This window comes from Pavona decussata, unplaced genomic scaffold, assembly GCF_977016875.1.
Source record: "Pavona decussata unplaced genomic scaffold, jaPavDecu1.1 SCAFFOLD_58, whole genome shotgun sequence".
Classification (NCBI taxonomy): Eukaryota; Metazoa; Cnidaria; class Anthozoa; order Scleractinia; family Agariciidae; genus Pavona; species Pavona decussata.
In genome coordinates this window covers 3,626,590-3,649,778 of record NW_028145480.1, presented here as the reverse complement: position 1 = coordinate 3,649,778, position 23,189 = coordinate 3,626,590, and the positions used below count along the sequence as shown (strand labels likewise).

General features: G+C 37.9%; 2 protein-coding genes and 1 long non-coding RNA gene across 14 annotated transcripts in view; 1 reads left to right on the top strand and 2 right to left on the bottom strand.

Annotated features, from left to right (window-relative positions):
- LOC146479723 (uncharacterized) overlaps positions 1–23,189 on the top strand; it is a 199,417-nt gene that overhangs the window by 66,556 nt on the left and 109,672 nt on the right. For all 8 annotated transcript variants that reach the window (XR_014864888.1, XR_014864889.1, XR_014864887.1 and 5 more), the window contains exon 3: positions 7,149–7,223. This is a non-coding gene — a long non-coding RNA (uncharacterized LOC146479723). The remainder of the gene's footprint in view (positions 1–7,148; positions 7,224–23,189) is intronic.
- On the bottom strand, positions 811–15,267 carry LOC146479737 (uncharacterized). 2 transcript variants are annotated; one of them, XM_085110598.1, is made up of 8 exons: positions 14,765–15,267; positions 11,649–14,051; positions 10,678–11,143; positions 9,726–9,759; positions 7,143–7,195; positions 4,672–4,721; positions 2,943–3,012; positions 811–1,495 (listed from the first exon to the last, which is right to left on the bottom strand). In XM_085110598.1, exons 3-8 carry the CDS (start codon positions 10,906–10,908, stop codon positions 1,478–1,480), a joined length of 456 nt encoding a protein of 151 aa, XP_084966724.1. In that variant the 5' UTR covers positions 10,909–11,143; positions 11,649–14,051; positions 14,765–15,267; the 3' UTR covers positions 811–1,477. The 2 variants fall into 2 exon arrangements, with proteins under 2 accessions (XP_084966724.1, XP_084966725.1); XM_085110599.1 differs by lacking the exons at positions 9,726–9,759; positions 11,649–14,051; positions 14,765–15,267 and having other exon boundaries at positions 10,678–10,935.
- On the bottom strand, positions 14,062–22,163 carry LOC146479736 (uncharacterized). 4 transcript variants are annotated; one of them, XM_085110609.1, is made up of 8 exons: positions 21,947–22,163; positions 20,511–21,131; positions 18,713–18,757; positions 18,199–18,258; positions 16,859–16,911; positions 16,225–16,303; positions 15,284–15,354; positions 14,062–14,798 (listed from the first exon to the last, which is right to left on the bottom strand). In XM_085110609.1, exons 4-8 carry the CDS (start codon positions 18,223–18,225, stop codon positions 14,633–14,635), a joined length of 396 nt encoding a protein of 131 aa, XP_084966735.1. In that variant the 5' UTR covers positions 18,226–18,258; positions 18,713–18,757; positions 20,511–21,131; positions 21,947–22,163; the 3' UTR covers positions 14,062–14,632. The 4 variants fall into 4 exon arrangements, with proteins under 4 accessions (XP_084966735.1, XP_084966737.1, XP_084966738.1 ...); XM_085110611.1 differs by having other exon boundaries at positions 16,225–16,300; XM_085110612.1 differs by having other exon boundaries at positions 16,225–16,295.

Here is a 23,189-nt window from a genome sequence, read left to right as displayed (position 1 = left end):
AGACACTTGTCTCGCGAGAGGGTGAAAGAATGTATGGACTCTGTTTATATCTTAAAAGATAGCTGTAAAAATAAATTTTATTTATGAATTAACCGTAACCTTGATTGTCAGTATTTATGGGTTTTGATATTGCTATGTTTGCCTTTTTTCTAAATTTTGCTGGTGTTGGATGTTTCAAACATTGAGAAATGCGTTAGATGACCACTGTTCAGAAAATGTGACATAATTCGCAGGTCATGTGATGTTGCCAGCTTATATTGCAGACCTTAAATGAAACTTTTTTATATACACTATATTCCCTGTAAATTACATTGTTGTAGCTTCAGTACTCTCGGGTTTTGTGTCTGTCTGTGTGCGCATTGTGGTGTGGGTGGGGTGGGCGAGGGCACCTCAACCCTAAAAGACTGCAAAAGCCTGGTCTAGGTAAGGTTAATTACCATTTGCACAGGTGACTTTTCAAGTCACTTTTATTATTGGCAATTTTTTGAGGCATGTTTTTGAATTGCCTTCCTGATTTGAATTGTTGTCAAGGAGACTGAGCATGTCTAATGTTGGCATAGAAAGGTTGGTTTAGGGTCCTTCAGTGTATTTTGTTTTCATGTCACATGCAAATTTGTGGAAGTTCCAATTTTCAACCTTTTTTGTGATTATTACTGACCCACTGTCACAAGAGAGACAACAATAATTATATTTTTTAAACTGTTTTAATCAAACAGCTTACAACTACATTTAACCCTCAATGATAGTGATGATCGATAGTTTTTAGTGCTCCTTAAATTACAATATTTTTAACTGGAATTTTATTCAAGGTTTGTCTGGTAAATATGCTTATTAGTTTACAATACTGACTACAGCATGCAGTTCTGACTACAGCATGCATTTAGAGTATTGCAAATACTAAATTAAGAACAGGTTTGGCAGACAGACTTATAATTTTTTTAAGTTTTTACTTTCATTTTGACTACTCTACAATACACCTGTTACAAAAAAAAAATTCATCTAAAAATATTTTACTGACTGCAATTAGAACACAATGTAGCAGATAAACAATGACTCTAAATAGAGAGATAAGTGAAAGAAAATGTGCAATTATTTTGACTTACAAATTTAATTTTTTGCAGATTAATAGTTAGGTTCATGTATATGTAGTGATTGACCAATTTTTGTGCCAGTTAAAGCTAATATTTTGCACAAATTTGGATTTTAATCTATGGCAAACCATCACTTATGCCCATTTCCACTGAGACCATGATGTGAGATTCTGTGTTGGCTTTATATTGCAAAATCGAGTGAACGTTTTTGATACATAATGAGGTAAATTAAGTCTAATGGAGACTGTCAGACTATGTTACATTATGTACATGTATGTCTCAAAATTTTACATTCATTGGTTATTGGCTGTTAGGTAAATGTGTAATCCTGATAGAATGTACAGTTTACTAAAGGCTTCAGCTGGGTCTTGTCTTTTATAGTACTTTCACAAACTTGTCCCAGCCTACATAAATTTAGAAAAAAACAGGTATGTCAGTTCTAGCTGACAGCAAATTTTCCTGATCTGTTTAATTGTTTGAATCCAGGCTACTATATGTGTCACAGAAGAACTAAAACACTACATGTGCAACATCAGACTTAAACTAAATCATGCTGCTTGCTATGTTTCTCATCTTTCAGAATTGGTTGGGAGTCAATACTGTATGAGAATTAATTTTCTTTTGCTTTTAAGATAAGGTTGTCGAGTTATTTCCATCCATGTAGCATGATTTATTTGTTTTGAAAAGCAGCAACAAAATGTCAACAGACTTAAAAAAAAAACCATATATTTTTGTCTCAATTTCCTCTGAACAAATACCTCACTTATCACAAGGCATTTAATTTTCCACTTGTAGTGGTCAGTACATGTTCATTCACCAAATAGGAGATGTAATCTACATGTATTTATAGTTACATACATGTACTCCAGTCATTTTCTAACTCAACCATTGGGCATAAGTCGTACCCTTAAAAGGTGTATGTAGTTGCTAGGACCTCTCAAATATATAGCTCGATTGATAAACACACACACACACAGCTAGTTTATTCTGACAACAACTAAAGTAGGACTTTGTCATACTTCATGTAGGCCAACATATACAACATGCTTCATGTGAGCATCATAGACCATAACACTGGATATAACAGTAGTACACATACACAAAACACTTTTATTGATAATTTAACCTAATAGTTGAGTGGTTTAGGTAGAAAATGTGTAAAGTAGTCAGCTATGCTGTGATGCTGGATTTCAAAGTTCAGTTTAGCCCCACAGGCTATTGGTCCCAGATACTCTAATGGTGTTGAGAGGCACAGTTCTTTGATATGACCACAGGGGAGGGGTGAGTAGGGGAGGTCAGTCTTGAGATGGCTGCATGTAAAATACATTCACCTTTGTTTTAAAGAAAATTTTCATTTTTGTGAGATACTTACAGTACAACGAACTCAACTGGGGCCACCGAAAAAAAACTGACACCTTGAAATTTAAAGAAATGTTCTCGTTTTTGATTGGTTTACAAACTACCAAAGCCAGTCTCCTTTGTTGCAAACGTAACCTGTGATTGGCTGATCAAGGTTGGGTGGCTCTGGTTGAGTTCCTTGCACTGTAATATAATCATTATTATTATAGCATGTTTTTTATGTACATGCTGCAAATCTCGAAAACAACATGTTGAGAACAATGCAAGGCATGCATTTTTTGCGGACGTTCTTTGGCTCTTATCCCAAGCCATGAGTGACAAAAACATTGATTCACTGGGCATTTGTGTGTGTGTGTGTGTGTGTGTTTGGGGGGGGGGGGGGGGAGGGAGAGTTAAGTCAGTTCGATCTCTCAGCTGTCTTTTGCAGTATTGTCCAGCCTTTTGAATCACAGGACAATGTTTAATATCTATAAATTATTGAGAAAAACTTACCATCTCGTCAGAAGTTAATAGGAGCTGCTGCATCAATAGATACATGTAGTCAATTTGGTTTTCTTGTGGGCTACAGTGACAACAACAAGACAACAAGTACTGAATTATTTTTCTGCTCTCCCTTTAAAGTAAATTATTTATTTAAAGGCCCATGTTCACCCAATAGGCATTGTGCACCATGCTGAATTTCGCACAGTCGGAAAATCAGAAAACCAACAGCGAGTACCAAATAGCGAAAGTAATCCACGTTCATTGACCTCATTTCCTGGAGTATCACTATTTTCCGCATCAATAAGCTTTGTAATAATATCCTTTCGCTTCATTTCTGGGGATATTTTCAAGAGTCTTTGTGAGGAAAGGAAAATAGGATGTCAAACAAGGCCTCCCACTTTGTTTACTCTGTGGCCACTTTGAGCATAATACCTATTATTGTTCAATTCATAATCTTGTAAGAGTTTATTCTTCCATTTCAGAGTTTTGTTATCTTGAATTGTTTTGCATTTGTGCTGGCAAAGTAAGACTGCTTTCTTCAACAATACTTCGTTTGTTGCTTCTAACATCTCATATCCTGAAGGAATGTATTTGTCTCAGAGACTCTTCGCGTAGCTTTTATTCTGAAACAAAGATGCGGGAGGATTTGTTGTCTCCTTCCGTGCATCTGTTGTAGCGATGTTCTTGATTTCTATGGATGTCTGACCTTAACACGTAAGTTTGATTAGCTCGATTCAATTTTATTTGCCTGACTCATGTAAACAGAGTTGTGAAGAGATTAATAAACTACATATGGTTTTCCAGGAGGTGTTCCTTCGATTTTTCCTATTGGCACAGGCAAATAAATTTATAATACTCATTTGCTTAGTAAGCTGCAGATTCATAGACAGTCAAATTAAGAAAATCGTATCATTGCTATACCATTAAAGGTAGAAATAATTTTGCAATAGTATGAGACCAGATCGGTGCTATGATTTTCAAAGTGATATGAATGAGTTAACATTAAGTCCAGCACTGTTACTTTCTTTTCATGTTAACTTCTATAATAATAAAAAGGACCCTTGAAGATTACTGTTTATCTTATACAACAATAAGATCAAAATTTTCGAACAAAAATAATTATCCAATGTTGAGGGCTGTAACTGTTTGGCTGTTTCGCCGTGTCGCTTAAAGGAATGCAGAAAAACGAACCAATCCATCGACTTGCGTTCGCCAAGAATTTTACGCAAAGGAATACGAAGAAGTCCAGCTCTTTGGGGGGTAAATATTTCTTGTAGATGCAGAGATTAAAATAAATCGGAGCAACTGAAGCAAAATCAACCAGTCCAATTTGCCTGGTCTTATTTATTTTGAATATGCCAGGAATTTCATCCCAGCAGGAATATTCTGGTAAACCAAGCAGATCGCAAGACTAAACAATAGAAGCGCTTGTAAACAATAATAAACGCGTGCAATGCCTATTGGGTGAACATGGGCCTTTATTGAGAGAAATGTTAATTCAAAATAGAGTTACGATACTGGCTGCAGAAATAGCAGCATTACACTGTACACATGTGTGTTACAATGTGCTTGAAATTTGTGCATACCCATGGTTTACCAGCCAACTTCTTAACATTTACATGATAATTACATGAAAACAAACCTTTCATAACTTTAATATGCTCTTAAAATATTATTGGTTTATTATCAGGTTTTACGCTGTTGTTCATCGAACACTGAAATGCAGGCAGTATGTTACCTTGTTTCCTCAATGCTGAGGTTTATAAATTCCTCTCTTTCTTCTGCAAGCTGTACAAGAGAAATAAACATATTAAATGTTACTGAATTTTTGTAGCAGTAGAATATATAGATATTAACATTTCAAACATTAAATGACACAGCGTTTGAGTTTAGAAGACATGTTGAATGGATACTTCAGTATCCATAGTCAGTTCAAGGATGTTTACAAATTAATTTTGTGACTATGTATAAAGCAGATAATTAACAAGGGAGTCTAATTATAAATTGTAGAAATAATATATACACTTAATGTATGGTCCTGAGGGAAACAGTTAGTTTTGTTTTCCCTCAGGACTCTCGGGAAAACAAAACTAACTAATTTCCCGAGGGACCATCATTATGTTAAGTGCTTTGTTATATATTTAGTCTTCCCCTTCAACAATCACAACAAAACAAACAAACAAACAAACAAACAATTAAACAACTGAGAGGGCAACAACTGTGGAATTGTATTCGGGTTGGGATACATTTGTATTTGATCAGGGGCATGTAACCAAAAATCAACCAATCACAGTGATTGTTTTTTGTGTGAAAGTCAAGGTATATAACATTTTACAATAACTGTCCAAATTCCCGCGCGCTGATTGGCTCGTAGCTATTGTCTATAAGAGTAAAGACAATAAAAATGACGTCAGATGTAACGCGCGCGCTTTGTCAACGAAAAAAATAGCCAATTCCGCTCGTACTTTTTCCATGTTATTGTAAAAAACAAATCGATGGCAGTTTTCTATGGTCTATACTCTTATAGACCATAAAATGACGCCATAAAATGTCCAAAACTTGGCAGTGAAACCACTCGCCTGCGGCTCGTGGTTCCACTTGAGTTTTGAACATTTTTTGACGTAATTTTATGGTCTATAAGAGTATAGACCATAGAAAACTGCCGTCGATTTGTTAAATAGTTAATAAATTTTATTGTGAATAACGTGATACGGATACAAATCTGTGAAAATATTACATAGTACTTAGGGGATACAACAAAATTAGTGAATTAAAAATGGTGTGGTATTATTTGGATATAAATCTGTGAAATTATTAATAACATTATGCTAAAGGGATGTAACAAAATACTTCTGTGAAAAAACTAAAAAAAAAATAACAAGAAAAAGACAAAACGAAACAAAACAAAAATTTAGTGATGATACCAAGAAAGATGACAATAAAAGTGAGAGTGTTTAATTCACATGTTTATTGTTTTGTGCGGGTCATCCCTATTTAATACGAAGGGCTTCGTTAATCTTAAGTTGGAAATTAGTGCAAGCCAAGTCCAAGATGGAAAATCAACCCCCAGAACAGATGCTTACAAGGGTCTGAACCTTGCAAATGTTTGTACACTGTTGTTGTGTTGTGAACCCCATTGCCAAAATGTCTGGTGGTTTCACCGACATAGCAACCACCTAAGGGGGTGTTTATGAGATACGGCATGACTTTCATTCTGGTATATGCCAGTTCCCTCCAGTGGCTCTGTATTCATTCATATGATAATAGCACAAAATTACATACTGGATCAGAACAAGTCATACTGTTACAAGTTCACCCCGGTCACTGTGTGGGAGCAAGATTTTCATTCTGGTTGAAAACTCATTCCGATGTGATGCAAATGTGGTGTGACTGTTCATTCCAGCATGAAATCGCTCTCCTGGGGGTCTGGAATGGGTAGCCCATGCGTGTGATTATTTATACATATGTCAGCCGGCATGAAGTGAGCCTTTGAATGCAGTTGTATTTCCGGCTGTCACTTCTCTCCGTCGGAGAAAAGCGACAGCTGGAAATATGTCTGCATTCGCAGGCTAGCATGAAGTGTACCTTCATGTGAACAATGAATGAAATCACAATGTCATATCGGTGTATGACTCACACCATTGTGGGTTTTCACATGTAAACACATGTAAATACCTTAAGGCTGGTTTACACATACAAAGCAAGCATACGCATAAATGCAAGCATAAGCACAAAGTTATTTATGCATTATGCATAAGGATAAGCACAGTGTGACATACAAATGTGCAGTGAATTAAAATTTTGGCACCAAAATTTTAAATCCAAGATGGCGGAGGTACACACCAGCATCTTGAAATGGAAAATACTTCCATTGACAACTTTTGGCTACTTTTGTGTTTTCTTGTGTTTATTCTTGTGTCATCCTGGATTACAGGGAAACACAACGACGCAAACATAAGCACAAGCACAAGAAAAAGGAACAATTTCCTTTTCATATGCTTACATTAATGGTTGCATTGCCACGGTCTACAGTACTCATTGGTTGTAATGTAAACCAGCCTTTAGGAACACAGCACATTGGGAATTAACTCTCGACAATTCATACCAACAATAAGTTCACTATAGAAAGAAAGAAAAAAAATTTTCAGAAGTGTAGTAGGAGTTATGCAAACGTTGTACTTATTTTTGTTAATTTGATGCTGTTTTTACCTCTAGGCTGGTTATTTCCACCTGATGGTTAATCTCCACATTGGCATCCATCTCTGTGAAGAGTAATAAATTAGTCAGTAAGTACAGTGTACATAATCAATTTAAATCAATTTAAATCAGCTTAAAATGCCATCAATGTACATAAAATAATTATCATAGTTATCATAAAATAGCAGCCTATCTGAAGACCCAGGGGCTGCTGCAAAAGTTGTTTGTAGTTGATGGAAAAAAGGTGTTGCAAGTGCTTCATAGGTGTAATATAAAAGTTGTGAAGAATTATTACATTAGAGGTGGTTATGTTTTTGTGCCATCTCATCCAGCACTTTTGACCAGTGGGTACAGTGTAGTTAAAGCACATGACTTAAGACCAGTTTGCTAGGTAAAAAACAATGAGAATCCCATTGCCATGCAAAAGAATGAGGCCAGCTAGTGCAAAATGAAAATGTTAACTTTTCCTTCACATGGCTTGAGGTCATTGGACCAAGGGCAGTGATGGTACACCTTGGTGGCAGTCTGGCCTGAAGTAACTCATGATCAGTCAATAAGTACAGGTGTATTTTATGATAAATTATCCATTATTTTGAGTGATTTGATTTCTGAATGCGCAATGAAATGGAAAAATGGTGTGTGTAGCATGTTTTTTCTCTCAAATGATTATTAGTTATTGGGTATTAGGTAATGACTTTTTTCTCTGGACCAGCTGCAGTCATGGCAGGCAGTCCTACACATCCCAGTTTTGAATATTTAGGAATGTGTCAGTAGAGATGTGTGATGATATTTGATAATCCTTAATAGCTTAATTTTTGACTTACAAGCTAGAACCGGTTTGTATTAAGAACATTACAGCAAAGCAGTGTCAGCAGGTTTTGTGTGGATGTTTTGTGATTCTGTGGTAGAACGATAATTTACATCACAAAGAACATTACATGTACCATGGCATGGACAAGTATTACTGAATAGCTTTCAGTTGAATATTACTACTTAAGGGGTTTCATTCACATACATGTATTTAAAAGTTACAATGTAAGACCACTTTTCACAACAAAAGGATTGCCAGAGGCAGCCACTTCACAGTAAATTTCATTTGGAAACTTGCAATGTAGGGTTCTATTCTCAGAATTTAAAGTTAAGATCCCGTGAGCATAATAGCAACACAGGAAAGAACATACCCAACAGCTTTAGGATTTTATTCCGAGACTACAAAATTAGTGCCACCTTACACAGCCTGATAAACACTGCTACTACAAACATAAGCACTGACACGTAACTGTTTCATCAGACAAAGGCTACCTTGCACAACATGATAAACATTACAACAGGAAGGTACATGTACCGCTCATTAGCTTTCATTTGGATGGGTAACGATTGTGGCATAGAAAACAGCACCACATTTTGTTTACAGATTAAAAAGGAGAGCCATGAGGTCAGCTGTGAGGTGCTAACGTTAACATTATGTCCACTTTTTAGTTTGTCACACTTTCGCCCTTTACATGTACACGAAGCACAGTAAAATATACCACAGGGAATGCCCCCTTCTCCCATTAAATTTTCACTTTCAGAATTGTTATATTTGGTCATAATGAAAACCATACGAGGAATTAAAGTTTGCCTGTGGAAGAAAATTACGAAATCATTTTGTAAATGCTCAACTACCTTCGATTTTTGATGTTATGACAGTCATTTGTTCTGAGTAGAGCTCCATTTGACTTGGACCATTTGGTATTGTGAAAAGGAACTGGAGGTGGTTTGTAACTTTCCAAAATTTTCACGGTGCATTCCCATTTGTGATATCAGGCTGGTGAATGCAGGGTGTCATTAGTTCACGATAAACTTGTTTTTATTTAATTTCTTCGCGTAACTGAAATGGTCGGAAAAAACAGTAAGCTTGACTGTTTGATTTGACAGTTGATATTCGAAATAAATTTCAAAACTTCAAGAGGCACTGTCACGGAGATTGCTGTATGTTTAACAAAACTGCTCAATTATTTGACAAAGAACTCCTTCTTTGAAGTGAAATCACTATTAGAGCAGGGAAAAATTAAACTATGATCAGTTTTGAGCGTTGTCTTGAAAATACACGAGACGAACTTGAAAAAATTGGCCAATTTGCAATCCATTTCCATCCTAGCCATCCGCAGACAAAGATGATTGATTTTAGTTTCTGTGCACTAGTAGGGTTATTGTTAACAATACTGAATAATTATTTCAACGTTTCGATCGATACAAATATGTTTTTTGGCTATTCAAAGTGACACTAAAAATAGACGACACTGGTACTTGTTCATGTTGCAAAGTACTGAGAAACAAGCAAGAGTGTTTCCACAAAGTAGAAGAGACAACCAGAAATTATTCGAGCCATCGATTTTCTAGAAGTGGCATGATAACTGCTGTATCAACACGCGATTAATTGTCATGAAATAAAATGGATTTATTTGATTAATTGTAACTAACAGGTGAAGGTTTCGTGAATTATTCTAACAATGAATTAATGACAATTACTATTGTACAAATTTCGATGTTGAAGGCTAAAGTGTTAATTTGTACGATTGTTTATTGAAAGCTTTGAAGCCTTTTCGTGCTTACGTTTCTGTTTGTGTCGGTTAACTTCCCAAGTTTTCTGTAACATTCAAGGAAAACAATGTTAACTCACTCGAGTCTCAATTTGCTGACAGGTGTAGGTGTGCATAGAACGTTGTCCAAATATGCAGCTCCTGTAAGCGACCACCTCGGGAATCGGAAAAAGTGGTAGTAACTACAGCTGGTTATGGCCGTTCTGTGTGTATTGGATATCGATAATCACTGTTAGACGATTTCAAGACAAATACAGATGGGCACTTTTAGTATCTTTGTCATCAAAGCTTCCTCTACCGGCCACGAGGTCGCTTTCAGCTATTACGATTGACGTTGTTGGTTAAATGTTTGGGGTGTGAAGCCGATCTGTCGCTCTCTTGTTTGCTATAGGTCAAACTGTTAAGCCAACTTGGAGGTTAAACGCTTACCTGCTGAACTAACGTGATTTTTGTCGCACGCGACGATTGTTTAGCGCAGCTTGAACTGGATTTCGCTCACGCCACGACAGCATGTAAAACACGAATGTCGTCTGTCCCAGGTCTCCTGGAGTGCTAATTCAAGTATTACTAAACCCCCGTTCCTTGGGATTGGTTTGACCGTCACGCAAAGCAAGACGAACGTTTCGTTTTTGGTACATCTAACACATTATGAACGCTTTTTTTGTAAAGTTAAGAGACTGCGTAGGTGCATTTATTTATATTGTAAAGGTTGATTTGTATAAACAAGTTTACACTGTTCCCAACGACATTTGAAGTTCCAGCAGGATGCTTGTGTCATGGTACACGGTCACGCTGTGAGGACCCGCAGGGTACGTTGTTGGGTAGTAAATACAGTGATGTAGCGTACACGACCTTACCGCGTGACTCGATCGTGGAATTGGGCAGGGGAAGGGCTAGGGTGTACAAGAAAGACCTATTGTAGCAAAGCAATTTTTGTGTAACGTTATGTGCAATGCAGTACTTACTGGGCACCTGTAGAAAATTGATATCCTCATCGTCGGCACAAATAAGTTCCTGTGGAAGGTTTTGTGTGATACGCACGCCGGTAGTTGGTTTTTCGCGCCATTTTCGCCACATGCTACGCCACGTGATCGAAGCCTTTCCATCCACTTGACCAGTGTTTTCATCGCTGGTGTCACGTGATCTTCAGCGTTTGCTGAGTCATTCCTGATTGAAGTTTTTTCCATTTCCGCCATCAGGGACCTTAATTAGGTACCGTTCGTTTCTTCATCCATGCGGACGTGAATTCAGTCGATGTGTTTTTCGGCGAATTGCGGCGAAAGCATGATCGAAGGGTTAAACTTGAGTCGTAAGAGAAAACGCTTCGTCGAACTGAAAGGATGATTGTGTTTATGTTAGACGTTAGGCCAAGTTCATTCGGCGAGCTGGCCGTAGCTTCAGGATGTGAGCGGTGTAAACGTCTGACGTAGGCTTTAGAGAGATAAAAGGCAAGAACGTGATTACTTGTGATGAACATCAAGGAACAAACAAACAAACAGACAAACAAAGGGAAAACTTTTATCCTCCCATTTAATATGAATGAAATCATGTTTGTCGTCTTTCAGAATAAAACCGTCACTCTGAAACCAGAATTACTTCATAACCAGCGTAACTCGCTGGTAGAGCTTGATGCAAGGGGAGGCCCTTATTTTGGCTGCAGTTTTGCATTGAGCAATTCTTCCAAGGTCGATATTGATGATTAATCTCAAATTTCGGGCATTTATGCCAAATATCTAGAAGCGAAGAGCGCTGTCACAGCGTACGTTCTGTTTAGTGAATTTTTAAATGGTCTCACTGTGGGTTTCCAACCACGGAACAAAAAGTAAGAATCATTGTTTGATAGCATGAGGAGACGTTTGTCGCCCGTACGGAAACGTGAGAAAATTAGCCAGTAAATTCTTCCAAGAGAGTGAAAGAGTGCCGTTTCTGTACTCACATTCTTCTCCCGTCTTTGGTCTTTCGTAAAACTCCATTCTCGTGCAAACCAGCAAAATTTAAGCCACATTTCGGGTCGCCCTCTACTCAGAAATGAGAGTGAAGAAGAGGCAAGATCAAACTTGTGTATGTTAAAAGGTATTTTGTCCAAGATAACCCAACCAAATAAAGGGAAAATGCCCTTGTTTAATTATAGTACTTGCCCAGGCAGATTTTGCCTAGTAGCTTTCGCATTGGCTTAAAAATGACCAATGCCGTTACATTGAAGAACTGATTGCCAATAAAAACCTGGCAACAATAGCTAATAGCAAAATGCCAATTTCATTTTCGACACCAATGTAAATGTGCCGTCTAGTAATAATTTTCGATATTCACTAATACATTTTTAACATATGACTCAATTTATGTTTATAGAAAAGACAATGGGGTTTAGAAACGTCCTTCGGGAAATTTTTTTTCTGAACAAAGATGTTTTCGTTCTCTTGGGTGAGAAGTTTCCAGACTAGACAAAGTGACCTAGGTTTTAAAGCATTTAACGGGTAAATGGTTACTAAGAAAAAGAAAATATGCGTATGTGTTTAGATAGGCAGTACAACGGCAAGGTCGAGGAAGCTCATAGAATTAGCACACGTATCGACGCGTAGCTATGATAACATCAGTCTTGTGTTTGAAATAGGCTGTGATAATGACAAACGGAAGTTTATCTATCTCTATTTTAGCAGTAATTGCGAAGTCACGTCGACACCATGTTTATACGCTTGGAATATAGTGCGAATTTGTGAATTTATTATGACAATGTTATCTTACGCTAATTGTTTACACATGATTTCCTCAGCATATTTTATAGACCGAAAAACAATAGATCGTGACCCTTTTCGATAGGGTTATTCTCATACGCATAAATTGGATTGACTGTAAGGTTGGCTCGTCGCTTATTGAATGGGACATCGTACGTCACCGAGACTATTGCCTTGGGACAAATCCCTTGGGGCAAGTCCCTTGTTCCTTGTAGTTAAGAGGATTGGCTGCCGGGACTAGTCCCACGAACAGTGAACACGAAGGGACAATTAAAATTGAGTGATAAGTACCGCGGCGTTTTCCCTTCAAATCACACTAGTTTGAACTCGTGAGGCAATAAGGTTAGTTATTTAGCGGCAGTCATGCAGTTACGTGACCGCCGATTCAAGAATGTCCGTTTCTTATTAAAACCGGTATAAAGCAGTAGCGTGACCGCTGGTTCTAGCAGTTGCGTGACTGCCGATTCACGCATTAGGGTGACCACCTATTCAAGTAATGCTCGTTTCTTGCGTTTTTTCGTGTCGGTCACCCACCCCAGACAACCAGTTTTCGCTCGGTCAAAACATTCGGGAGTTTGAGTCCCGGCATATTTTCTACCGATTAAGCTCACATCTGATAATATATAACATAAATGCGAAATGGTGTATAGACTTATTTTGGTGAGGAAAGAGTCCTGTTGAAAGGCTCGAATAGATCCAGATTGTGGTTCAAGTCAGCAGGGATTTTGGGCGAAATGGAAGGAGAAAATACGATGGAGAAACATCCGAGGATGTTCAGAGCTCGTTCGCTTATATTTTTGTGCGCAGCGAAGTCGTTTAACTGTTAAAGCAATGATTATATAGTAAACTTGGACAGGTCAAACTAACCGGAAGTCAGGTATCTGTGGCGCATCGGTCATTACGTTACCATAAGCAACTTCCGGTATGACGTCAAGTAGCATAACGCAAGGCCACCAAAACAAGAACGCCATACGTATCTTTCTGGCCAATCGCGCCAGGAAGAAAATGTTTAAAAAACATCTAGGAGGAGTGCAGTGGGAATAAATGAAGCCGCTTATGAAGCCTATATGGCTTTCTTGTTTGATATACTTTTCCCCGCGATATTAGATATGACGGTATACAAAGTTTTCTTTCAGTTTCGTGGGGGAAGTTATTTTCACTTTCAACGTGAAATTACGAGATACAGGAATCTGGATTTCCCCTTGTTAAGTGAAAACGTGTATACACATAACAATTTATCAAGAAACCGCAGGCGGTCTGCACGTTTTTGTCCTATTGAGACACTAGGGTTGTGAGAGTCACAAAACTGCCACAAAATGGACAGAAGGGAGGAGAGGCCACAAAATGTGACAGTACAAATCAGGGTTACTTTCGCAAACGAGTTCGAACGGACGGTTTTTTGTGGGAGGTGGGGAGAGGCAGGGCAGACCGTGGCTGTAACTGAAACATTTGTAGTGGAAGGGACGTCCCACTAGGAAAGGTTAAGGTCTGGCACTAGAAAATAGGTTAAAACAAAGTGAAAATTTTAATATCGAATTTTATGTACAACAAATATATAAAAACATTACAAACATTATGACCCCTATAGCAGCGATTTCTTGATGTTCCTGTGAAAAACACATAACAGTCAGGTTAGATTGAGCCGCGAGTTACAAAATCTTGCACAACACAAAAAAGTTAAACAGAAAAGCACTATCAAGTAACAATGGTCACACATCGTAGAATGAGGTGTGCCGTAGAATGCTCGAAACGTCAGCACTCGAATCACTTCACGGTGGTCAAATTACCTTATCAGCTCAGCTGATAAAACCAAGTCAGTATTCCCTGACGAAACCACTCGAACCCAATCGAACGATCGGGTTCGATTTGAGATCGACAATCGAACACAATCGAACTCTCACAAAAAATTGGAGCCATCGAACCCAATCGAACTTTGATTGAGTTCGATTAGGTTCGGTGGCCAAAGTTGGCATACGTTCGATTAAAAATGATAACAGTAGTGGATCATAAAATGTTTGTTTCACCTAATTCTTTGTTCTGCTTGCATGATAAAAAATACTTTTCAAAATTCTTGTCTATTTTGACTGATGGTTTTACACCGTTCGATTAAGGTCGATTGGGTTCGGAAATCAAACGCAATCGAACTCTCGCAAAATTGATTTGATTCGATTGTGTTCGATTGCCGAACTTAATCGAACCCGATCGTTCGATATAGGTTCGATTGAATTCGATTAAGTTCGATTACCGAACAGTTCGAGTAGTTTCCCCAGGAGTATTCACTTACGAAAACAGCTTTAAAGCCGGAAATGCAAATACCTACCCGAGGGTCATATAAAGCGAAACATGCCGTACCCCTGTAATGGAAGATAGATCATATTAAGCTACTTGTTTACTTGGATACTTGAATAACCTCCGTTGTTCCCCAAAGTTAGTCGATTTCAGGGGCAAGGTTTCTTTTTAATGACTTGAACCTTATGCATTTTTTTTTAAGTCTTATCCCAAAGCTAAGTCATGTCAAACGAAATTTAGAGTTCCAGAGATTCGTGCAAAATTTATGCCAAACAACATTATTTGCAAGTGTTGGTGTACAGTTAATTATCTGATTGATTCCCCTCGGGTTTATAAGATCTCTCACCTAAGCAGACGCATGTGGGACGTGCGTTTAGTATCAGATAAGCATACAAAACAATTTGCAATGGATATTTGATGTCTCTCTATTAGAATAGGTACAGTAAACCAACTTGTTTTATTATTATTATTATTATTATTATTATTATTATTATTATTATTGTTATTATCTTGAAGCCATGTAGTTCATTTTCGTTGTTGTTTTTCTTACCCTACTGGGCTGTACCGTCCTCCTTGATCTGTACATGTTGTAACTACCCGTCCATTGTCCGTCAGATTATACTGATTCGAAGAAAGGTAAAAATGTATGTGTCAATATTTTCAATCGGGCCGTTTTTCTTCCGCTCATTCAATTGGGCCAAGTGCGCCCTATTAATTGGTACGTGTATTCAAGCAAACGCTGGTTAAATCTAGTGGTAGTTTCCTATGGTGCTCTTGATTGTGCAGTTTGAGTTGTTCCTTTAATTTTCATTCTAAAGATTGGCGATTCAAATGAACGCCACTGAGAGTAGTGCTTTCCGGTGTTGCTATTTATTGGTCTGTTTAATATCACTCTAAGAGTCCGATGTAAGACCTCTTAAGTGAATATGTGATATTGGTTCTTATTGTGATGAACAAGATGGGTCTCACTCTTTAGCCTGTGGATACAATCCTGATAATTTAAGTGAAGATTATTAAGCAACTGTTTATTACCCGTACAAAGGTTAGCCTCACCTTTGAGTGTGTGGATGAAATTCCAAAGTGTGACTATTTAATTGCAAGCCATCACTCAGCACTGTTTATTGTGCTATCCAAGGAAGTTCTAACTTTTTACTTCATTGTGTGCCATTCAAATGAATACTGCTCAGGAGTATACATGAAGTGTTTAAGCTTATAAAAATGTATAGTTTGGGTGTCCAGTCTTTCTCTTTACTGCTTTAGGGCGTGCTAACTATGGTCGCTTTCCATTTTGCTGGAACTAGCCGGCAAGAGCAGAGTAGTCGCGAAGGAAATGTGACTATGTTCTAGTCCTTCGAATTTCTTCAGAACAGCGGGTACCATTAACGGAATTATCAAGTTTGAAAATTTGATAGAACAATACCTTGAAAATGACTCAACCGACCGTTGTGGCCGGCCAGTTCTCTGATAAATGGAAAATGTGTTATGTCTCACCTCTGGAGCTGAAGGTTCCTCCAGTATTCCATTCTCGTCATCAACAAAAGGCATTGCCTCCTCCAAAGCTTCTGTGCTTCTTAAAGAAGAGTACATAGTTTTAATTTCAGATGTTTGTGATTGTTTTAGATTTTAGAATGTTTCCTGCTGTAGCCATTTAGAAATCGTATATATGGCGTGAAACTTTGCATGTCAGGGAAATTGAGTTATTTTTTGTTTGTTTGTTAGTTTGCTTGTAAGAACAAAGCATGATTTGGCTTGGTCATCATGATCAAAGAACAATGCAGAATGCAACTTCTCTAAGACATTTGGCCTAAATGAATGTAAATGTATGAAACATATATTTTGAACTGTGGATGAAAAATCAAATAGAACAAAGACATTTGGCCTATGCTTCTAACTTATGAAGGCTGTGTTTGCATTAGAGAGTTAACACTTGTGTTCACATTAAATTCCGTTGTTTACATCCCTACGCAATGAGTAAGAATATATGGAGAATTTGTATGAATTTACAGGACAAAAAAAAAACCAAAAAAAAAAAAAACCAAAAAAAAAAAAACAAAAACAAAAAAAAAAAACAAAACAACAACAACAACAACAAAAAAAAGAAAAACAGGAGCGTGATCATTCATACCGCCTATAGTCATCGTCATCTTCATCTTCATCAGATGAGCTTCTTTCGTTTCCCTGCAAGTTAATTTTAACCCTTAATTTCAAAGAACAAGTTTTCCTTTCTTGTTCCCATACTTTTCTTTTAAAAGTACTGAGGAGAAGTTATTAAAATATCAAGAAAATCCACCTTGGGTGATCATATCCTTAATTCTTATGACCTCAGGGGTTGAATAAGCATTGATATTACACGGAGAAATTTGGTGCCGATCACTGTTAGGGCTTAAAGGGTTAGGGAATGGCAAGGTACTTATTTCCTTAAACAACATGTGAGATTTTTCAAATGGCATTTTTTTTTCCTTTTCGTTTTGTTATCAAAATACTGAGAAAAGTAGAGAACCGGCTGATTGGTTTATGCAGTCTAAGAACTATATTGAGACCTTAATAAAACAAAAACAAAACGAAACAAAATAAAACAACAAAACAAACAAAAAAGAACGGACACTACGGGGTTGGGGGTACTCCCCTTTATAAGCTATATGGATTTGTGCAGCCCCCAAAAGTATGGTTTTTGAGCCGTTTTGATTTGAAAATGAGTATAGATTTTTACCACTATAACTGGAAGTTTTAACTCGGGTCTGAATATGGGTATGGATTTTAAAGGTAAGGTTTGAAAAAGAGTTCCGGACAATTTGCTCTGAAATAGGCTCAGGGATTGGGGGACAAAGCCGCACACCCTCACCTAAACCTCTCCCTTGCTTCACTGGCAATGGGCCCTTTGGAGCTCACGGTCACACTGTACAAAATCCACCCTGCTGGGACGCAAGCTACGCACTGGGACATCAAAAACAAAGGAAATTTAAATCTAAATGTATGAAGTCACTTTGTTTTGGATGTCCCAGTGCGGAGGTTGCGTTCCAGCATGGTGGATTTTGTACAGTGTGACCGTGAGCTGCAAAGGGTTCATTTTGGCCACAGACCACCTTATCCAGCATATTTAAGTAATACTAACATAGAAAAATACCACATTTTAACTCTTGTTTGTATGGCCACACCTGAGGATTTCAATAGGTATTGTAATAAAGAAAACCACAGGAAAGTACTGTTTAATAGCTCTCATTTGAATGGCCACAATTCAGGATTTTATCCGCAGATTGAAAAGGACACTAACACGAGAAAGTAGCAAAGTACTACTACAATTTAACAGCAGATATTTGTAAAGTGTCACAGTGATTAAATAGATAAGTCAAATTTCACGGAAAAGTTTCGTGCCACTGATTGCATCACGATCAGAGTCGTGTCACATTTCACGAGAAAAATAAAGGCCTTTTATGAACAGTACGAAAACATCCTTCATGACCTTACCTGTGTGGGGTTGTCCTTCTCAGCCATTTACAACATCTAATGTGAACAGGAGTCTGGGATCTACAGCAAAGTAAACAAATACCATTATTGAAAACTGGATCATTGTACAATGCAACTACACGGGTTAGAATGGCTTAGCGGCCATGGTATATGAGCCATCATACCATGCCCAAGAAATAGCGACCATTAAATTGTCTTCAGGTTGATCTTGCAAATTGAAATCAGCAAGACCAAGTAAAATTTCTTCGTTGTTTTTAACAAAACAATTATTCCATGAGCGCGCTTTGGACATGAGATGACAGATAACAACAATTGTTAATTATTGCATATAACACACAAGGATTTCCTTTTTCCGAGTAAGCCTGTGTCATCCACTGAATAATACATCATTCTCAGCACACAAGTGTTATACAAGCTCATGTTGCGAGGCGTTCCTGTTTTGCTTTACCAGAAATGGTAAAAATTGTATAGCTTTCTTACAGTACGAAGCATGGTGAGATTTAACCTTACATACCTGATATGCTTGGTGCACGCTGCTACACACAGTTGTTTCTTGTCCCTGAAATTGTCAATTTTAAAAACATCAGCCCACGGTCACAGTTTTTCGCTGACCGACGTCTGAACGTCCGTCATAGGTATGACCTGTTACTAAATTAAGCGATGATCCTAGACAAAGTGATCAGTGAGGAGGAGTAGTAGTAACAGCTGTATTATGTGCTACTTGACATGTGGTCACATATCGTTTATGCGGGAAGCTTGGAATTTGTTAAGAGGAAATAATATTGGCATTTACTCTTCTAGTACAATTAAGGGCTACCGGGACCTTGAGAACATATTATTTAAAGCGGAAACAAAAAACATAAAATAGCGGCCCACACGTTGTGGGATGTGCGTTGTAATAAACAACAAATTCCTGAACAGAACTTATCAAAACAGTTCATTGTTTCCTTGTCTACGAATCAGTAGAGCTGTCGGCAGTTAATCTTCACATCAGGAATACTTCGTGGTATTTCTTTGCTGCTGAACAAGTTCAGTTCTAATCACGTGACTGTTCATTCTGTACACACCTGATATGCGCTTGACAAGTCATGTACGTACAATGATATGTTTGTATCATCAATCTTTGTCAAAGGTCACGTTTGTTTCTCAGCTGTAATCCTAACCAATACATAAAGTCCTTGTTGACAGACAGGTCTGTATTTTGAGACGTGCTTGAGTGTGGAGGGCGCATAAATAACTTTAGTTCTCAATTGAAAGATCTTTATCTCAAGCTGTTCCGTAATTAGTGATAATCGATTAGTGACAGAACCAGTGTCATGTGGCTTGTGAAGGTGGCCAAAACTCTTGACGACTTCGGCGCAAAAAGTAGGATATATCTTTTAACGCACTATGATCTTAATTTTTTTTATTCTCTCTCTTCCCCTCCCCCTCCCCACTCCCCCTTTTCACACAAGTAGCTAAGTGAACATCTCTGATGTTTTGTTTGTCGTCGTTTGGTCGGAAACAACTATTTAACAAACTTGCCGCAAAAAGCAAAGCTTGAAAAGTTTCTGTGTGGTCGTTGTTTAGGCTGAGCATATCACTCGAGGATGTGTTCTAATTTCCCTTGCGTTGGAGGAGTATTTTGAGTAAGCTTTTGTAATACCGGGAGCGTAAATGTTGTACTGTTGATTCTGCATTTTAATTTCGCTTGAATAAAAGGAGCTTTTAGACTATAATACTGGGGACGTAACTATTGTATTATTCGATATTCTAATTGCCTTTGAATCAGAGGAATTAGCTTTCTAATATTTTGTTTTAACGGGGGCGTAAATATGTTGTACTGCTAATTCTGTGTGAACACTGACAAGAAGAAGGTTATCTCGCAAAACAGTCGCGATAGTAGCATATATCAATGCCGATATCCATTACAGCTGGGACTAAGCGTGTGTAATCTGTAGTGTAAACGTTTGAAGCCTGCTGCTGTTTTAGGGTTTTACAACACGTTAACTTAGACAACTGATTTGTGTAAGCATAATGTTTAAAGCCGGTCCTTGTGTATTGAGATTTCGTGAAGAAAGATTTACAATCCCTTGATAGTTCTCGAAGTAGATTTCAAGCCCTTACTGTGTGAAAGAAGCACTTTACTTTAGCTAGAAATCAGCTAAGAAAATAACTGGCCTTAGAAACTATGAAACATGCTCGTAGATCGTGTAATGGGGCTCGGTGTTTTTAACCAAAGTCACCATCGGAACGGTAGTGAAAGCACAAATGCACTTAAAAGGAGTCCTAGAATATATATTGTTACTTGCTCTGTCGTAAACATCTCTTACCTAAGCTCTTTTTCCTTGTTCCACTGCCTTTCTTCGCTTCGTACTTTTTATATTTCGTCGGATGAGATCTTGACAATGACAGCTCGCTCGGTTTCATTGAGCCTCAGCGACAGTAACCTCCTCATGTATGCGCACGACGATTTTGCTAGCACGCATGGCGTTACGGGATAGTCCGAAAATACTGTGAATACTTTATACGTGGGCTCTAAAAGCGGTCGATGAGGAGCATGGCTCAGAGACTCCTAACGTATTAAATGTTCCATATACTTCTTCATCCTTTTGTGGTCAAGAGTGCAGAGACATTGGCGAAACAGGTTTTAGTGTCACGCTGTCAGTCACGTCGAGGGCATGTTTTGTGTGACCCGAATATTGTATCATTGATGTCGGCAGTCGATTTTGACCGTGAAGCGAACGCAAGACGCTGATTGATCTACATGTCTGTCGTCCAGATTCCTTTTCCCGTAAGACTTACGCCCCTTTCTTGCTTGACAAATTTAAGAAGGTGCATCCTTGCCCCGGATACTTTCGTCGTGAAAGCCTTGTCTGTTCATGGTTCCCCAATTTGGCGCGCAAGCTGGCGTGATAGGGAAATATTGTTTTGCAGTGGGCTCTTGACCTGTTCTTAAAAGAATAATATTATGTTAATCAAGGATCTCCAATTTACACGCAGGTGGTGTTTAGTTCAAAGAAGAATTTAGTAATTTTGTTTTTATTTGCGGAGAAAAACCGGCGAAAACCCGTACAAACTTAGTGCAATTCGAAATGAATTGTATTTGAATCTTGCAACTGAAATGTTTCACCTTGACATTGCATGTTCTCGAAATTGCAGTGTTACTACTTTCTCTTGATAGTCATGCACCTGCCTTGGCTTCGTAGAACTGCTTTTCTCCGGAATCAAGAGGAATACTCAATGAGCGCAATATAAATCGGAAATTTAAAGCCACTAGATGATGTGAATTATTACTTGAGTTTGTGTATGAGGATTAGTTGTTAGATATTTGAGATAATTGTTCAGGAAAAAAACAAAACAAAACTAAGCAAGAAATTTCAAACGCACTCGACGTAAAGTTATAGTCTGCACATAGAGAGGTAAATTAAACGCCATGAAACAGAGGTTTCTTTTTCCACAAAATGTTTTGTCACGACGGTAATTCATAAGGTATTATCAGGAACTTTCCTTTCTCCATCTACGGTGAGCTACTGGTAGAGGACGTCTATCATAGCTCGATTTTGAAGAGGACAAAGAGACGCGAAGGGATGAAGGAAGACACATTTGTATTTGTCGATTGGTTTGTACATCGTAAGTTTCGTCGACAAACTCTCTAACTGCGTGCCTTTTAGACTGATTTGTGTCGAAAAATAATCAGGTGAACTGGGTCTAAATCGTTGGTTTTGGTATTTCTAGAAAGTATATCATGATTAATACCGATATTTACCTTACGATGTAGAGCAACATTCTGCAAGCCCATAGTAGAACAACATTTTGCGAGCCCATATATTTCAGCTCCGCGTTTCATGAATTCTGTAAGGATCTTGCTGTTCTGTTTTTCCACGTTTTTCTCTCTATTCGAAGAGATTAATGTCGCAGCTATCGCAGATTCTAAAAGAAAAACCTGATTTTATAGCGGTAATACATTTCCGCTTGCCCTGCAAACTTTCTTTGTTGATATTTTTATTTAATCCGATTGGCTTAGACTCGAAGTTGCCATAGAGACAATGGTTCCAAAAAAATCCATTTATATGTTAATGCTTTCCTAGAAAAACATTTCGTGCAGATCAAGAGTATTGATTTTCTTCCACCATTTCTCAGAAAACGCTCTTCTACTGATAATGATTGAAAATTGTTCCTTGCCTCCAGCATGTCGAAAAGAGCAAGTTTAATTGCTAACAGGAAGACACAAAATCCTCGTCCCAGTAAAATTTTTCGAAGAAACAGCCGTCTGTTATTTTAAGTTCTGATTGGCTTAGAAATGAGTCGCCGTTGAGACAATTGTTCCAGGAAAATACATTTATATGTTAATGTTTTCCTAGAAAAACATTTTGTGGGGATCGAGAGTATTGATTTTGTCCACCTTTTCTCAGAAAACGCTTTTCTTCCAATAATGAATTTAAAATTGTTCCTTGCCTCCAGCATGTTAAAACGAACAAATTCAATTGCTAACGGGAAGACACAAAATCCTCGTCCCAGTGGAATTTTCGAAGAAACATCCGTCTATTATTTTAAGTTCTGATCACCGATGATTATAGATTCTTAAAATCAAATCTCCATTCTGCGTGACACATTTTTGAGATACGTTTTACCAGGTTTTAAAGAACAGCTTTTTACATGTGAAGAGTCACTTCCTTTTCAGTGCTGTGTAAACTTGTTACTTTTTCGAGTAATGTGCAGTCTTACCTCATGTCTCTGGTATGCATTCAATCCTTCATGTTTGGCGCGTCGATCTTCCCAGGCCCGTAGCAAGGCTAAAACAACTGAGGGGGCTTAGCAAAATGGTTGAACAAAACTACCACCCCCCTCGCCCCGTTACTCAAAAAAAAAACAAACAAAAAAAAAAAACAGACTGATTGGGGAGTTTCTAAGATGCAACGAGAACATAATAAAACCCAGTAGATTTAGTAGGGAAAACAATAACTTTGCACCTGTATCACCCTTTTTGGTACGTTTTTTTGCCGTTTCTT

What these genes read in the sequence shown, in the direction of transcription:
- LOC146479737 (XM_085110598.1), bottom strand. Translation starts at nt 10,908, where the DNA reads ATGGCGGAAATGGAAAAAACTTCAATCAGGAATGACTCAGCAAACGCT. An exon ending in TAACCGACACAAACAGAAAC is followed by an intron (nt 7,196 to 9,725) that starts GTAAGCACGAAA and finishes TACTCTTCACAG; the next exon opens with AGATGGATGCCAATGTGGAG. An exon ending in CTCAGCATTGAGGAAACAAG is followed by an intron (nt 3,013 to 4,671) that starts GTAACATACTGC and finishes TTGTCACTGTAG; the next exon opens with CCCACAAGAAAACCAAATTG.
- LOC146479736 (XM_085110609.1), bottom strand. Translation starts at nt 18,225, where the DNA reads ATGGCTGAGAAGGACAACCCCACACAG. An exon ending in GATGACGATGACTATAGGCG is followed by an intron (nt 16,304 to 16,858) that starts GTATGAATGATC and finishes CTCTTCTTTAAG; the next exon opens with AAGCACAGAAGCTTTGGAGG. An exon ending in AGGAACCTTCAGCTCCAGAG is followed by an intron (nt 15,355 to 16,224) that starts GTGAGACATAAC and finishes TCTTCGAATCAG; the next exon opens with TATAATCTGACGGACAATGG.